General features: G+C 46.3%; 1 protein-coding gene and 1 pseudogene across 2 annotated transcripts in view; both read left to right on the top strand.

The window, feature by feature from the left end:
• PIK3AP1 (phosphoinositide-3-kinase adaptor protein 1) overlaps positions 1 to 5,863 on the top strand; it is an 82,127-nt gene extending 76,264 nt beyond the window's left edge. For both annotated transcript variants that reach the window (XM_090057790.1, XM_090057789.1), the window contains 2 exons: positions 553 to 668; positions 1,752 to 5,863. In XM_090057790.1, the coding sequence (XP_089913916.1) occupies positions 553 to 668; positions 1,752 to 1,806 (171 nt within the window). In that variant the 3' untranslated portion in view covers positions 1,807 to 5,863. The remainder of the gene's footprint in view (positions 1 to 552; positions 669 to 1,751) is intronic.
• Positions 5,864 to 8,365: 2,502 nt separating this feature from the next.
• On the top strand, positions 8,366 to 9,845 carry LOC149859533 (uncharacterized; annotated as a pseudogene).
• Positions 9,846 to 18,227: the final 8,382 nt, after the last annotated feature.

Here is an 18,227-nt window from a genome sequence, read left to right as displayed (position 1 = left end):
GCCAAAACCTCACATGCCACATCTGCAAGGCACAAAACCAGAAATGCTAAGAACACACGGCACCAGTAAAACCAGGGGAAATGAAGGCTCTGATGGTGCTTTGACTGCATTGACAAAAGTAACTGGAATATTGCCTATTGGAAGGATCCTGGGAAACTGATTATTGCCCATACTACCAAGAAAGGTGAAAACCTCCACAGCCCTTGACAATCTGACCTATGGAAAAATGGCTTCCCAAAGCTGGCAACTGGTTTGATCCTGAGCAGAAGGGCAAAACTCTAACTAGAAACCTCTGAGGCTGCTAGCTAGGATGAGATCTAACAGTGGAGTAACTAGGGCAGTGTGAACAGGACAACTGGCCCAGGCACTGATTGGGGGTGGGGGGAAGGGAGAATCAAAAATTGTGATCACAGTAGCAACTGGAAGTCGCTGCTGAACCTGAGCCCTGGGTGTCCAGTAGTATCCCAACACTGCTGAGATCTAAGATGCTAGCATGTTGTGAATGATGTGGATAAACTTAGTTCTCTTGCCCTTTCCTTTTCTTTTGTGTAGGACAATGAAATCCCAGAATCCAAGAGAAGCCACAGTCCAGGAGCCCCACAGCTGGAGAGGTTACCTCTCACTCTGCCTGAAAGGCCTCCAAGAGTGCCTCCCCGAGGTGCAAGCAGGTAATGCATATGACTGAGCTTGATCACAAGCTTCCAATGGCATCTATAGCATGATGTGAACAGCACAGAAAACTCCATGTGCAATGTATCCTTTCAGAGGAGTTGTGAGGCTGTTTGCAGGAAGCAAATGTTGCTAATAAATTGTGAAATTCATTTGCTTCTCCATAATACTTAGAATTGGTTTCCAAGTTAATAATCTTACTGCAGCAATCGTCTTAGTGTGTGAGCCAAACTAATAAGTGCTGTGTTCCTGGAACGTAACATGTTCCATATTGAATTAGATTGATCCAACTAATCTAGTATCTTTCCTCTTAATACCTGATCCTTTTGAAAAGAACTCATGGTAGGCAGGAATTCCCTCCAGTGGGTGAGCTATCTTTGTACTCTGAGCAAGACTTGTTTTGTTTCATCTCATTTCAGCACAAAAGTTGCGCTACTTTGACTAACGGGTTGCTTTTAACAATGTTTAGATAAGCTGTTACAAATTTGATTTAAAAACAACCCTTTAATTAAACCAGCACACATCTGTGTAGTCCATCTTGGGGATCCTACCTTGCATAACTGCAGAGATTAATGATATTTTTCAGTTGTTACAGTAATCCAGATACAATTGCTGACCATCCTCAGAAGCAGGGAATTCTTCATGTTAGCTCAGCTCTTGCACTAGTAAGCCAGAACCCTTTTGAAACTGCAGGGGCCAATTATATCCCTCTTGTCTTTTTCATTCCAAGATCTTCAGAAGAAAGATGCTATATAAGTTTACCATTTTACCCTAACAAAGTACTCTACAGACGGTAAGCAGCTCCCAACCCTCCTGGCAGATGGGCAGCTACTATATTATTGCAACTATGTAAAGATGGAGAAGGAACAGGGAACAAATGACTTAGCCAGTATTATACCAGACTCTTGGGTTCTGTTCCTAGTTGTCCTGCTGCTGCCAGTCCTACCTAATCACTAGCATGCAATACATATGTTAGATATCACAATGTAGATTGTTCTTATATTAGATATTAAATATTATTTGCTATTCTAGAATTCTGTTCCCTGGTTTCTGATATGCTCCTGTTATGTGTCTTGTTGCAGGCCTGTAAGCAGTGAAAACCTTCTTCCTCCACCTGTGCCCCCAAGAGGTCGCTGAATCTCAATGTATTTTGGAATCTGGGATTTTCTAGAGCATGTTGTGTGGGGAGGGAGGGGGGGGTGATATTTTTGGGTCTTTTACAATTATTTATAGGTGGAAGTAAGGTTATTTTCTTCCCTCAAGTATCTTTTTTTCACTGAGATATCTTTCAGCCTCTGGTGCCTTTTTTCTTGAAGGCTGTTTGTACTTCTGAATTTTAAGGAAAAACCATCTGAATTGACAAGGAGATTTCTGATGAGCTCTCTGACAGCTCTGAATCAAGATAAAGAGCTAATCCTCCCCGGTCAAGAGCATCCCAGCCACCATCCCTTTGGTTATTCTAATAAGAATTATTTTTAAAAAAGGATTTAATGGAAAATGTTCTTTTGTAAAAAGTTCTTTGAGACTTTATTTGAGGACTACTCATTACAGGCTTCACAAAACGAGTATACCAATGAATATGCTATAACTTGGACACTGGGTTCGTTTGCATCAAATCCCAGGTGGTTTAGGATTTCTCTTCAAGAAGGAATCGCTAGACTGGTTTTTGCGAAAGGACTCTGAAGACTACTTTATGCAAGCAAATGTTCTAGTGTACATTATTTTAATCTAATTGTTTTCCTCTTCCCCTTTGTCCCTTGATGGGATTTTTGTTTGCAAGGTTCCGTGTATGCTGCTTTTGGGAATGCAAAACCCCCTGACAGTGACAGATGGATTTGCTCTTGGGTACAAAGCAGCAGCTTAGGAGTCTTCTGGGGATTTTGTTACTTTAAACAACCTTTTTAGATTCAAGACACCCTTTGTTAGACTCAAGGTACCCCTTTGAAATTGCAAGCTCTTAGTTTTGACTTGTTTTTTGATTACAAAAAAATAATAGAGCAATTCTTCTGTAGCAAAGATCTCTGAAAGACCACAAATCGGAATGCTTTTAAAATTATGGATTCCTATATGAAATCTGTGGGCTTATCTTATGAATCATATGTGCATGCCTAACAGTGCTGATGTTACATGACATCTTACAGCACCCTTGAAAAGATCTCAAGGCACAATGGCACGCAGGTTGGGAATCACTGCTTTACATCCAAGAAGCTGACTTCTTGCATGAGGGAAAAGAATATGCAATGCTCCTCTACCTTTCTTTCTCCCCTGTGCACTTTGGATTATCTTCACTAGACATCCTGAGGCTCTTAGCTTAGGCTTTATCACAGCTGATCTCCTCCTAAATGCATCGCCCTTACCAGTACCAGCTGTGTGTTTAATCCTTGCTCTTTGTCTGGGGTATGCCCTCCCTAAGCATCCTTTCTGGCAAGGTTAATCTGCAGTAGCAGCATCTCACCTGTTCAGCCTGAGGGTGTAAAACTTTCACAAAGGGCTTCTCTGTTCTGCACCCCTCATACCACGCCAATGGCACACAAAGCAGAAATCGCATGAGCCCTTGTTGCAGGGGACAGAGAAGCTGTCTTTGGGACCTTCCTTAATTCTGCCCTGGCTCACAGCTGAGGAAAAAACAATGGGCTCTAGCTGACGTGGCCCATTGGGTGTGATCCACAGCCGACACAGGTTAGAGCTGCCTGTGGCTGCTTCAGCCCAGAGTTAGAGAATTTTTTGATTTTCAGCTTCTCTCCCTCCTCCCTCCCCCCTGAGTCTTTGTGAAGGAGAGAAGCCATCCCTTACCCTGGGCTCAGGAGGAGCTGATCTAATGCCTGTGCTGCTCTTTTGGGCTCCCACAACCCAACAGATAGGCAAATGGGACAAGAGTTGCAGTTCTGCCTCTCCTGCAGTGCAGTATGTGGTCACTTGAGGGACCTGCTGAAGAGCTGGAGCAAAGAAGGAGCAATAGCTGTGCTCTATTCCTAGCTCACCTCTGGGCTGCTGTGGAGGGTGGCATTAAGGTACTTCACTGTTTACCTCACTTTTCTTCAGGGCATGGGTGGGGATGGTGATCAGGAAATGCAGCTAAGTTCACAATCGGATACAAACTCCATTCTTGATGCAGGATTTTCCTTATAAGCCACAGGCTCCACAATCCTTTACATGTACGTAGTGTCCCATCCAGTGACCAGGTGTGACTCTAAACACTACACACTTTGAATAGCAGTTTGCAGCATCTTGCTCTCTGGTCCTTTGAATGGGAGTGGAGGGGCAATGACTACAGACAGCTACAGTGGTCAAGTCCCTGCCACTATTCTAGTGAACAGAAAAAGGCCTTTTTGCTTATTGACGAGGAAATTGATACCATGGGTGAATGAAGGAGAATGGATTAAGAAAATAAAACTGAAGAAGTTAATCCAAGGGGCTGATGGCCCCTATTCAACCCTTGCTACTGCTGTTTTTTGTATATAGCTTCTTGACACTGTGCTCTGATGTTATCCTAACCTGCAAGCTGTCCAGCGACACCCTGGCTTCCCTGGTTTGCCCTGTGTGCTGCTCCTAAACTGAAATCAGTGATGCAGCATTACAGGAATTAAACTGCTTTCGCATCTTTTCCAGGCACCAAGGAGGGTAGGGAGGGAGCTAAAGGGTGTGGTGAAGATTACAAAGAAGGCAGAAAGTAAAAAGCAAAATGTGAAAGGTGCCATGAAATTGCCAGGTCTGAGGAAAGATTATGGCAAGGCAGTGAGGCAATGGGACTTTAAGTTTAGGCACTGCCTCAACTCAAAGTCATGAGGGATCTCACCATGGGCAACCCTCAGGAGACTGTCAAACATTATTTCTCTAACATGGGTTCATCTGAACTCAACTAGAGAAAGCATTTCTAAACAATCTTAGCATCGCCACCTGTTGGACTGTCATTGCAACAACTGAGTTGCAAATGCTGAGTTTAGGGGTGAGATGAACTATGCTTGTTCAAGCTGCTTACGAATAAGTTAATAATAGCCCTTAAATCTCTGCTTAGAGTCTCCTTCTCTCTGAAGCTCAGAACTTCCCTATGTTGAACAGTCTCATAAATGCAAACACCAGGGGGACTGTATTAGTTTCAGGAGCCCGTTGTTGCTTTGGGCAAGACCAGAGCTGCGGCAGTGGGTTCCAAGTGCATTACAAACCTGACCTGTTCAGAGCCTATATGCGCGGAGAGGAGATGCCTGTCTCCAGGTTGTGTTTAGGCAGGTATTCCCAAAATGAAGTTTGTTTCCCATGGCCATATTTTCCTTGTGACTTAAATTCAGTTTTAAATAGGTTCCTTTTATCTGTAGGCTATAGATGTGTGTCATATACATGCAATGCACACCAAAATCACCAGACTGCATTCCTGCAGTCTCCAGTATTTCTGCCTCTGCTCAGGATGCAGACATTCCTAGTTACACTTCTGGTCTTTCACTTGTAATTCACTGATTCAAATGGAGTCTGGTCTGCAGTGACAGTCTGGCTGGCCAGTGAAAAGGGTTTGCTCTTAGAGAAGTGTGAATCATAAATCCTACCCACCACAGCAGATGGGTTTGCAGACAGAATTAAGGACAGAGTGAGGCCAAATTTTCCTTCCCCTCATAGGTGGTGGGCCATCCAGTTTAGAATTGACATATGCTAGCTGGCCAGTGTGAGAGAGCATGTGCCACTTCTCCCTCAGCTGTATCTTTCTCCAGCTCTCTATTTATTTTTGAGTAGGAGACAGTTGGAGCAATTTTTGACCAACATTTTCCCTTGTGGGACTGGTCCTGCCTCCACTAAAATCAGTGGATAATTTTGCCATGGACTCAATGAAAGTAGAGTCATTCCTTATGGAAAATGCCCACTCATGAAACTGTTTGAATCAAAACTTATTTTGTTACAACAATGAAGAAAATAAATTTGACATGTGAGGCTGTGAGGAGAAAACATTTTATGGATTCTGCAGACTGTGCCTAATGGAGAAAGTAAACCTATGTTAAAGTTCATCAATCCATATGAGAAAAGACATGAAGGAATACTTGTGTTCCTCTGACTTCTTATGATAGCTCTGTGTGAACTTATTTATTTTTGGCATTGTGCAATATTTGATATGAGAAGAATGCAATGTTTGCTGTTTGTCTTTTGGGAAATGTAAATGTCTTACGAAAATTGCTTTTGTATTCTTTTCTTTTAAAGATTGTTTGATCAATGGGTGCTTAATGCTGTGTCTGCTTTTTTTTACTTCAGGCATTTAAGTTGTTTGGGATATTTATAAATACACATGCCAGTTTGGTAGAATAAAGTTGCAGTAACTGACAGGGGAAACTCACCAGTCCCTTCAGTTTGGATAAAACTTTATCCAGGTTTTCAAAAGCATATGCACATCAAATAGGAAATGATTTTTTGCAGTTGGGAGTTACATGGCACATATGTACCAATGCTGTGTATATGCATTTACATGGGTTGGCACGTGTGGATGCCATGAATTGAAGTGTGGACAGACTAATTTACCCTGGATAATTTATATTGGATTTGTATAGTGATGCGTATTACACTAAGATAAGGAAAAAATAAACTACAGCTGTCCCAGGATAGAAAATAGTATATTACAGCAGAGGTTCTCAGCCACTGGGCTGTAGCAGATTGGCTGCCGGGTTGTGGCACAAGACCTCTGCTCGGACCCTCATCTGTCCGCCTGGGCAAGCGGCTTTCAGGGTTAAAACTGAAATTCCAGGGTTAAAGCTGCATGGCAGGGCAACCCCGGGAGGGAGGTAGCTGGCTCTGTGTGCCCCATCCTGCTCCCACCAGGCCGTGGTACAAAAAAGGTTGGGAACCACTGTATTACACTGCCTTGCCCTTAGGTGTTGATGGGGCCAGGAACAGCCTGCAGCAAATGTCAACCCCCCCCCTTATCCCACTCTATGGTAGCAGACAGAAGACCCCTACACTGGTGTCACTTGAAAGGGTAGAGTTGTCTCTCTCATTCTTTTGAGGAGTGGCTCTCCACTAGACTCTGCAAAATTACCCTGACTTAAGGATTTGCATCTGAAGTCCGCTGTGGCAGGACGGCCTCCAGGGGTGCTGTGACTTCCCCTGGCGCCCTTGCCTACCGTGCCAAGTCTGGGTCCTGAACGCACCCTCCATCTTGCCAGCCACGTCTTTGATCTTATATTATCAATGGGAGGCTGCCTTCTTGCCCCCCCTTGGCATGGGGCCAGTCTTGCTAGACCATGATTCTGGGGCTACTCCCTGTGCCGGCCCTCGCTGGCCTGTCTCTGTGACTGTTTTAAGTAGCCCGCTCTCTCTTTGGGCTTCCTAGTAGACTTGCCCTTCTCTCCGGGGCCTTCCACTGGGCTTGCCCCCTTCCAGGCTTCCCCCTCACAGGCAGTGCCCCACTGGGCCTGCCCAATGTCCAATATACACGCCCTCTCCCGGGGCCTGCTCAATGTCCAATATACACACCCGCCTCCTCGGGCCTATGCCCCACTGAGACCTGCTCGCTCTAGCAGAGCTCTTACTCCTTAGGCTGCCAGAGGGGAACTGGCTCTGGCCTCAGCCTTCTGTTTATGAAGGCCAGGCCCTGCCCCCTGGCGGTCAGCTGACCCAATTAGTTGCTTTGGCAAGTCACAGCTGTGCCGCCCTATTGAGCGGCAGCTAAGCCTATATCACCATTATCAGTAGCAGGCTCCTTAGTGCCCTGCTACACACCATTATCTAGTAGCAGGCACCCTGGTGCCCTGCTACATCCACCATGGTAAATATTTCATCCATCCACACCTTCCCTCCTGAAGAGTTGGACACAACTTTCAGCACTATTCTGCAGCACTAAGCCAAACAATACTCTTATAAGCCAACGTACAAAATCACTTTGCTAATGGTCTTTTAAAACTGCGCTTCCCTGAAGCAACAAATAATGCTGCATTTTATGTATGCTTAATGCACTCTTTCTACATTTGTCAGCTTGAATTGTCATTTTGAGTTGGTTTTACTTTCCAATTCTCATATGCTTATGCCAGTGCTACTGTTTAGATTAAGGATCGTATGGGCAAAATTGATATCCATACTCAAAATATCCTGGGAACATTTGTGGGTTAAGTTTACTTTCACTGAAAACACTGGGCATTTGCTACTTGGCAGTATCGCTAATGGCTGATGTACATTTGAGTGCTGTATTAGAAGGAAGGAAACCCTCTTGCTCCTGCCAGTGTTTGTTCCTGAAACTGTTCCAGTTTGGCTTCCATGTAGCTCTTCTGATGCACCCCGACTAACTTCTGTTTACCAATCTATTCTGTTCTAGGACTGGCCCCTCACGTATGATTTTGTCCTAGAATGCTAACTGCTATTGCAGTCCTCTGCTCTCCCTCGAGCACAGGCTGCAGGCAGCACCGTGTTGCACAGCACCACAGATGTGCACCATGGCTTAACACACAGTCAACCACTGTCACTGCCTGGACTATGTTGGGATGTTGTTGGTAACGCAGCTCAGGGTCCAATTGACTGGACCAAATCGCTAGCGTAGGGAAAACTTATCCTGCTATGGAATTTGATGCTGAATCAATCCTTGGTTGCAAAATTTGTTTCAGAATCTAAGGTCCATGCTAAGGAATTGTCAGAGTGCTGAATGTGTTACTTCAGGACCACAGTGCCCGAGGCAGGCACCTGTACCATGCAGTATTTTTTATTAATCTCTTACAATTGCATTTTAGTTGTGATGTGTGAAAGAGAGCTATATTACAGCTGGTACAATGGCTATTTTATGTTTGTGAGCATCAGACTGAAAAAGCTGAACAAAGATCAGAGTATGTTCGCTTTCACACGTACCTCCCTCCACTACCACTGGAGGAGCTGGGGGAAGCTATAGTTTAACTGAATTACAGAGATTTTAGTAAAAGCTCTGTCAATGCTGTATACACAATATTGAGAACTTGTAATCCTTTCACTGGATTTTTGCAAAGCTGGCTGTGTCTTTCCTTTGAACTCAACTGTTCCTTCAGTTTCCTTGCTGCCCTGACTGTGTGATGGTAGCAGTTACACCTTACATTTCAGGGATTCTTGTTGGAAATACATTATTGGTATGATGGGTTCCAGTGCTTCTGACTAGTATGTAAAAAGCTTTTTAGCGGCCAATTTAAACTATTCAGTTTAATTTCACAACAGGCACCATTCTAACAACAAAAAAGCTTTAGCTTCACAGTCCCTTTAAAAATAAAATACAGGCTTAAGTGGTAACAAATGGAGATATTGGCAAGACTCCTTCAGAGGTCTCTGTATTCCATGTGCAAAGCGGGTGTTCATACTCAAGCAGGGTTCTTTGGGTAGATGTAATATCTTTTATAAGACCAACTGAGTAGTTGGAACAAAGTTATTTGCAAGCTTTTGGGCACAAGTACCCTTCTTCAGGTATACGGAGATTCTGCTGTTGTTCTGGGAATACCCATGATCGTCACCTCACAAATCTCCTCCAGAGAGATAGAACACACTTTTGCAAGAGCCACTTGGATACCATGCAAAGATTTGCTGCAGTACAAAAAGAAAACTAATAGTGTGTGATTCTTGGGGGTTATGATATACCACCCTTCCTGGGGCCTACATGGAAAACCCTCAAACAACTGCAACCTATACTAGAAGAAGACCCGATTCTTAAAGAGATCTTTCCAGAACCACACATCATAATACCCTTTAAACAAGCACCAAATCTCACTAACCTCATCACCAGAAGCAAACTCCCTATGACCCAAACCACACCGAATGGATCCAGACCATGCCAGGACAAGAAATGCAAAACCTGTCAACACATCTCCACCACTCCCACAATAACCACACCCCACAACAGAACAATCACCATTCCTGGATCTTGCACCTGCACCTCCAGAAATGTAGTATCTCTCATCCAGTCCACCAGATACCCCGATGGAAAATATGTAGGAGAAACCAAACAACTGTGTACCAGAATGAACACGCACTGAAAAGCCATCAAAGACAAAATTATCCAACTACTTGTGGGTGTACACTTCCTACAAGACAATCACTCCCTCTCTGACCTCTCAGTTCTAATCCTCAAAGGGAACTTATAAAACACCTTTTCTAGACAAGCCTATGAACTTCACTTCATAAATCTAATGGATGCAAAAAATCATGGACTCCATATAGACATTGGATTTATGACACATTACAACCTGCCTGACATCTGATTCACCAGGTACCTGCCTGAACTTACCATTTCCATTTCCCTTCCCTTCCTCCCCTCCCCCTCTACCCTTTGTTTTCCTAATTTCCAGCTATTTACTTTTTCACAGATTGCCTCTTTTCCTTCACCCACTTTCCCCCCCATCCTCTACCACCCCTCATTTGTCTATCCATTGTTTTCCACCTATTTGCATTCTCACTGACCTCCTTATCACACCTTTAGCTTCTTTCATTCCCTGGAGATCTTAGAACAACAGCAGTCTCCCTATGCCTGAAGAAAGGTACTTGTGCCTGAAAGTTTGCAAAGATTTTTTCCAACTACTCACTTGGTCTAATAAAAGACATCACATGTGCCCAGAGAACTTTGCCTGCCTATGTCCTTAGATGAACATGGCTACAACCAAAAACCCTGTTCATACTCAAAAGATTTAAATACCATGCTGTATGCTGTCATATAGAGACACTGTCTCCTACTACTTCTTCATCAGTATGACTCAAAGAGTGCTTTTGTCCTCAAGATCCACATCAGGAACTAGATTCTCTCTTTTCCAGCTCTGTGTGCCTAACCTTTATTTGTCTCCTTGTGTAAACATGATTATTTGATACAGTCACTTCTTTGACATGGTCATGGACTTACTCCAAAAGTAAGAGTGTTTTGGGGTGCTTGTGGGCTGTCATGCATAGATATTTTCCTGAATTAGAGAGTTATTAACATGGTGTTCCATCACTATTTAGAGACAATGTTAAGCTGTGTTTAGTTTTACCCTTTTTAATGTTTATTTGAACCATATTTTTGGTATAATTGTTATTTTGGCATGTCATAAGGTTTGACTTGAAAATGGCAATAAGGTGTTTGTTAGATAAGGTGTTTCTTTCCAGACAATATTGTTCACACATCCAAGGAGCAATCAATTTCATAGATTTCATAGACATTAGGGCTGGAAGGGACCTCAGGAGATCATCGAGTCCAGCCCCCTGCCCAAAGGGCAGGAAGTCAGCTGAGATCATAGGATCCCAGCAAGATAAGCATCCAATTTACTCTTGAAGGTGCTCAATGTAGGTGCTTGAACCACCTCCGCTGGCAGACTGTTCCAGACCTTGGGGGCTCGGACAGGAAAGAAATTCTTCCTTATGTCCAGCCTGAAACGGTCTTGCAGGAGTTTGTGACCGTTCGACCTCATCATCCCTTGGGGCGCTCTGGTGAACAAACGTTCCCCCAGATCCTGGTGGTCACCCCTGATAAACTTATAGGTGGCCATCAGATCACCCCTGAGCCTATGCTTTTCCAGGCTAAAGAGTCCCATGGCTCTCAGCCTGTCATTGTAAGATCTGTTTTCCTGACCTCTGACCATGCGCGTGGCTGTCCTCTGAACTCTCTCAAGCTTCTCCACATCCTTTTTGAATTGTGGAGCCCAAAACTGGACGCAGTACTCCAGCTGTGGCCTCACCAAGGCCGAGTACAAGGGGAGAATGACGTCCCGGGATTTGCTCGAGAAGCATCTATGGATGCAAGCCAGCGTTTTGGTTGCTTTACTAGCTGCAGCACCGCATTGGAGGCTCATGTTCATCTTGTGGTCAATGATGACCCCCAAGTCTCTTCTGTAGTGCTATCCAACCTAGCACCGCCAAGCCTATAAGGAAGCTGCAGGTTTTTCCTCCCAAGGTGGAGAACCTTGCATTTTTCGGTGTTAAACACCATCAGGTTCTCATCCGCCCATTTGCTGAGCTTGTCCAGGTCAGCCTGGATCACCCGCCTATCTTCTGGCGTGGATGCTTTGCCCCAAACTTTGGTGTCATCGGCGAACTTGGCCAGTCCACTCCTGACTCCAATGTCCACATCATTAATGAAGATGTTGAACAGGATGGGTCCCAGGACAGAGCCTTGAGGGACCCCACTGGTCACAGGGCACCATGATGAGTGACTGCCATCGATTACAACCCTCTGGGTCTGACCACGGACCCAGTTTCCCAGCCAGCGGATCGTGGTGGAGCCAAGGCCACAACTGGCCAGTTTGGCCAAGAGGTGATCGTGGGATACCAGATCAAAGGCTTTTTTGAAGTCAAGATATATGACATCAATCTCTTCTCCCTTGTCCAGGTGATAGGTCACCTGGTCATAGAAGGAAATGAGATTGGTCAAACAAGACCCACCCGCAACAAACCCGTGCTGGCTGTCCCTTAGAATGTTAGCCTGGGCCAGTCCATCAAGGATGGCCTCCTTAATAAACTTTTCCAAGATCTTCCCCAGGATAGAAGCCAGGCTAATGGGCCTGTAGTTAGCCGGATCCACTCTCCACCCTTTCTTGAAGATTGGCACCACATTGGCCTTCTTCCAGTCTTCAGGCACTACACCAGAGTGCCAGGAATATTGAGAATTTGTATTTGAGATGTCTATGCATATTGGTCAACCTTGCAGGTGAGTGCATACCTGAGCCATAATCTATTCCAAACAATGGTGGTGTTCATTTCAGAAAGCAAGCCCTTAGCTCAGACCCAGAACATATCTAATCAAAGACTGATATTTCTCACTGTTGGGCTAGGAACAGACATTCAAAAAGCTGGAGCCTGAATTCGTTCAACCTTTGCAGGTTAGTCTAACCTGCAGTTGCTCAGGCCAGGAGCAGGGGGCACTAGAACATGTCCTTGGCTGCAGAGGAGCTGTGCTGGGTGGGGTGGTCAGTTTAGGCTGAACTGGCCAGAGAGGGGTTTCATTCCCCACTCCTTGTCCCACCAGCAGGGACCTGACCTGGGTCTGCCGGGTGCTTCCTCTTTGCTCTGCAGCCACGGGCCAACGTGACCCCTGATGCCGAGGGCCAGGGTGGGGGTTATTTTCCTCTCTACCCCTACTCCCCCCGGGGGACTGCAGCCAGGTCTGTCTGCCCCAACCATTGCTAAGCACTAGAATAAGTCCCTTCCTATCCCAGAGGGAGGGGGAATAACCCCAGTCCCTGCCCCCTCCAAGGAGCCCTGCCAGGTGGTATCTGGCCCCCAGGTCAGGGCTGGATGTGGAGTGGGCTTCCTGGACCAGCTCAGAGGTGGTGGTGTACCCTGAGCCTGCCATGCCCCCTGCCCCATGGAGAACCTGGGGCTGCAGCCTAACAGGCAGCTGTGGGCTGGCTGGGGTGGGAGGCTGCTTTGCTGCCCTCTTCTGCAGCAAATATCACACCTATCCAAAGAACCCTGCCGGCGTAATCACCTTTTCTATTCATTTACATTTTATGATCAGTTCTCAGGGAGCATATGTATATTATGTAGATAACTTCTTCACCCAGATATGCATCTGTTTGACAGGGCAGGTATTTTTTTCTGATCTAATTATATCTAGGAAATAGTCACATCCTTTTAGACATATAGACCTTTAATCTTAGCTATCACTTATTCCAAAGAGATGAGCTCTCACTTACTCTCTCCAACGCTAGGGACAGACTTTGCACATAAGTTGGTTCAAGTGATCAGAAACTGGTTTAAACCTGTAACAGCTGTGATTCCATTACAGCTGCTTCCCATGCCCCAGCTGAGCTGGGCTGGGCCAACGAGCACTGCACTGAGCCCCACCTCCCTTCCCTGTTGGGGGCAGGTGGAGGAGGAAGAGGAGGGGGAAGAGTTCTCCCCAGCACTTAACAGAGTGCCTGAATTGCTTCAACCTGGTCCACCCTGTGGCAGCAAAGGCAGGGGAGGAGGAGAAGGGGGAAGGGGAAGTGTCCCCCCCAGCACTGAACAGACCCCCCTTCCCCACCCCACTCTCCCCAATCTCTCAATTCTAATCCTCAAAAGGAATTCACAAAATACCTTTCACAGACACGCCTATGAGCTTCACTTCATCAATCTGCTGGATACAAAAAATCATGGACTAAATATATACATTGGCTTTATGACACATCAGAACCTGCCTAACATCTGACTCCCCAGGTAAACGCTCTACATGTCCATCATCTTAGCCCCCACCCCAGCAAAAATTAAAGGCAGCACCTATGCTCCTCCACAGAATTTAGAGCACAATCCTTGGAGAAGGTTAAGCATTTCACCTACCTGGGTAGCTAGCTTTCCCAAAAAGTAAACATAGACAATATTCAACTCTGGATAAAATTTGCCAGTGCTGCCTTTGGACATCTCCAAATTGTGTCTCTAATGATCATGCCAGTAGGACCCAAACCAAACTTCCCATTTACCAAGCTCTTGTATCCCTACCCTATTGTCTGGGTGTGAAATGACATAGCAGAAACCCTTAAAAGCTTTGGAACGCCACCATCAGCACTGTCTTCAGATAATCTTCCATATCAACTGGAAGGCCAGAATCCCAGCATTCAGGCTGATGCAACCACCATCAGCATTGACACCAGGTTTACATGGCACAAGCCCTGGGATAGGACATAATAAGGATGCCTGCCAATCAGCTCCCAAAACAGCTCCTATACTCCTAAATTGGTGATGGTCACAGCTCTAGAGGTGGGCAAAAGAAGAGGTTCAAGGACATCTAGAAGTCCAATCTGAAGAAATTAAATCTTAACATCAGCACCTGGGACACTCAAGCACTGAATCGCCTCCGGTGGCACTAATATATGACAAGGCATTGGTAATTTTGAGCAAACTTGCTTCGCTGTGGAAGTAGATAGCCAAGACAGACAAAAGGAAAGACCTGTGACCTGACAATATCATGATCTACTACTTCCTTCTGAACTATTTTCCATGTCTGTAGTTAAATGTCTCAGATCAGATCAGCCTCCTCAATCAAATACAGACTCCTGGTGATTTTAATGAAAGACTGTCATCCTTACAGCAAAGGACTGCTTACTGCAGGGGTGGGCAAAATATGGCCCACAAGCCAGGTATGGCCCTCTCCAGCCTGTGGGTCCCCTAAAAAAATTAATATTTATTTGCTCCTGGATGCCTGTCAAAGGTGACAGGAGCCAGGGGCAGTCAGACCCAGGGGAAGCCCTCAGCAGAACTGAGCAGCCCAACCCTGTCCCACTCCCAGCCATTTCACCCTCTTCCAGGCTCTGCCATGCTCTAGCACTACGTGGCTTCCAGCTGCATCTCCAGACTAGGGAACATGGGGCTATGCTGGTATGTGTATATGTGTGTTTGTGCACACATGCATGCAGGCAGGGGGTGTGTGTGTGTGTTCATAGGGTGAGTCCCACATGCACACACCATCATATACATGCACCCATACCCCGCCTCACACTGCCATACACACAGACCCTCATACCCCCTCTCACGCCCTGCCCCCACACACAGCTCCCCACATATCCCATACACACCCACACCCCACATACCCACACACACACACACAGCCCCCTACAAACCTATATGCAACCCTCACAATATACAAGAGTAAGACTTCATTTTAAGCTACTGTGCAATCACCTCTGTCTACGCTACACAAACATATGTAAATCAGGACAAAAATTTTTTTTTTTTAAATCAAATTAATGGATGCTGCACATGTTTGCTTTTTAGAATATAATTTGGTATTTTTCTGGTTCCAAGATGGCAAAGCCCTTTGCTGAAAGGAGTACTTCTGGGGGCAAGGGGAGGGACTTTGGGTGGTAAAGGTCAGGGGTTAGGGGGCAGGATTTCTGGTCACAACATGGTGACTAGGGGGCAAGGCACCTGTCAAGGGGTAGGGCTACCCACAAAATGCCACAATTTGACAGCTTGCCAAAATTTGGTAAGCGGCCCTCTGCTTGAAATAATTGCCCACCTTGGCTTACTGTCACAGGGTCTTGTCTCCAGGGGTGGCTGTAAGGCCCCTAGAGACCAAAAAAATTTACTTTTACCCTGCTCTGTGGGCAGTCTGCCCTCATCTCACGTACCATACCTTGATGTTAGTTGTTAATAAAACGCGGGAGACTGCCCTGGTCTTCTTATAATAACTACCAGGTTTGTGGTCAAGGCCTTATGGGCCAATTGCATGGCTCCATTCCACCCCTACACCATGTCCCAAACCTCACTGATGGCAACCTCATCAGGTTCACCATGGTCCCTCAGACCCCTTGGTCTCTCCCCTGGCCCTTTTCTGGGCTGTCATACTCTGGTCTCTCACTGGGGCCCTCTCTGGGCCTCTGGACTCTTATGGTCCCACTCTATTCCCAGCCCCTCACTGGGCCTCTGGACCCTTCCAGTCCCACTTTTTCCCTTCCTTTTCTGTTAGGGTGTGGTCCCTTACCCTTCTCCCTCCACAGGGTAACCCACAAGGCTGTGGGGGCTGAGGCTTGCAGGTATCCCATGCTTACCTTTCCCTGGGATGGCCCACATGTGGTATTTCGTGGAGGCTGCCCCACCACAGGCTGCTCCATCATGCTAACGAGTCCCAGGAGGGTGCAGTTTCAGTTCCTACCCAGGACCAATCTCTAGGCCATCCTATTCTAGCTATCCTGGGCCCCTCTATAATATCACACACCCCTCCTGGGCTGCAAGTTTCCAGGCCCAGTTCAATCTCACCTCTGGACCCCCTGTCCCCAGCTCAGTCTCTCTCAGACCCCTTTTTTTCCTCAAACTCTTCACCTCAGATGGTGCTGCTCTCACCATCTTCATCCTGCACTCATGCTCCTAAACCTCTTTCTCCCAGGCTGTGGCCACACATGGACCTTCAGCTTATCCTAGACCCTGGCCTCACTTTGGGTCAGTTGAGATCTCCAGGTTTCCCCAGCTTTGGCAGTCTCTGCAGCAGTATCTTTCAACTTTTTGACCCCTCTTGGGCCCTGGCCCTGCATGGGCCAGTTGAGACTCCATGTCAGTCCTCCAGTTCTCAGCCCTCATGTGTGGTGCTGCCCTCTCATGCCCCTCAACAGGCTTCCAGCCACTCAGCCCCTCCTCTCTAGGCTCACCCAGACCCCTCAATCAGCCCCCAATGCACTCGCCTCCCTCTCAGGGCTCTAGACTCCACACTGGGCGACCAGAAACCTCCTCCACCCCCATAGTTGCTTCCTCTGGACTATCAGCTGGTATCTCTATGGTAGCACTCCACAGCTGTAGCTATCTTGCTGTATACATATCAACCCAGCAATCTCCAAGATATTACTACCACCGGGTCTGGGCTTATATCCTGCCTAATCCCAGCTCACTTCCAGTCAGATGACTCCCTCCAATCAGTCCTAGTCACTACTTGCAGGCTCCCTGGGCCAGATGACCCCATAATCAGCTCTGGCCCCACCAGCAGGCTGCTACACCAGCTGCTTGGCCTCTGAAAGTGGAGGTGCTAGAAGTGTCCTGCCACACTGGCAAGAGCTCTTGGTATCCAATAGGTTGACGAATTTTTGTTCCCAAGCTAGTGTTTTGAAGGTGTTTTGTAATTCTTGAGCACCAGAACTGTGGTCAGAGAGGGAGTGAAAATGTTCTATCTGTGTTCTAGTGCTTCTGTCCTTTATTTTTTTGGTGTTCATTCATTCTGCTACAGAATTTTTGACTGGTTTCACCCAGTTTTCACACAGGCATTTGGCGCAGTGGATGAGCTACAGGCAACCCCCGCTTAGCGCTCTTAATTGGTTCTGGAAAAAACGAGTGTTAAGTGGAACTGTGCTAAGCAAAACCCATTTCCCCATAGGAATTAATGTAAATAATTATAATTGGTTACTGCCACTTCTTGCTACTGCTGCTACTGCTTTTCCCCACACCCCCTGCCCACTCACCAGCTGCTCTGGCACCATGTGCCAGCCTGGACCCCGTGCTCCTGCTGCCCTGCCCTGACCTGCACCCTGGCCCAATCACAGGCCCCATGGTCATGCCCACTTGCTACCACTCACCGCCACTCCTCCCCACCCCCCTGCTCACCCGCTCAGCATTATAATGAAACTTGCCGAGCACTAAGTGGAATCAGGTATGTATTTAAAATGAGTGCTACAGTAAAATAGCGCTAAGTAAAACTGCGTTAAGCAGGGGTTGCCTGTATATCACATTCTGGGATAGAGGTATATAATCTGTTGATTCTGATGGTTTTTTTACAGGGAAGGGTAGATTGTTGTAGCAATAGATAAGTTGACAGGTCTTGGATTTATTGGTAAGGAAGGGCTGGGTTTTGTTAGGTCCCTGTTGATCAGTGAGGAGTTTGCTTCTGATGCTGAGTTAGGTAGGCAAAACTAGGGTCTGTCTGAAGGTCAGGTGCAGAGGGGGCAAAGGTGGGAATATTTCCTTCAAGGTCTGGTCCTTTTTGAGTACAGGCTGTAATAATTTGATGATCCTTTTTATTGGTTCAAGTGTGGCATGGTAAGTATCAACGAAGAGCATGTGGTTGGCAAGGGTTTTCTTCTAATAGGGTGCTGCTGTATATTTGGGCAGCTCTCTCAAAGATACCATCTATTTCTCTGATGGAGGGGGTCCATGTTGGGTAAAGGACTTTTGTGAGTGGTATCTTTTATTGGACCAACTGCATGATTGGGATGGACAAG

Source organism: Crocodylus siamensis, chromosome 7 (genome assembly GCF_052110815.1).
Source record: "Crocodylus siamensis isolate JL-2025a chromosome 7, ASM5211081v1, whole genome shotgun sequence".
NCBI lineage: Eukaryota > Metazoa > Chordata > Crocodylia > Crocodylidae > Crocodylus > Crocodylus siamensis.
The sequence above is the reverse complement of the archived record's forward strand: the minus strand, read 5'-3'. Positions and strand labels throughout refer to the sequence as shown.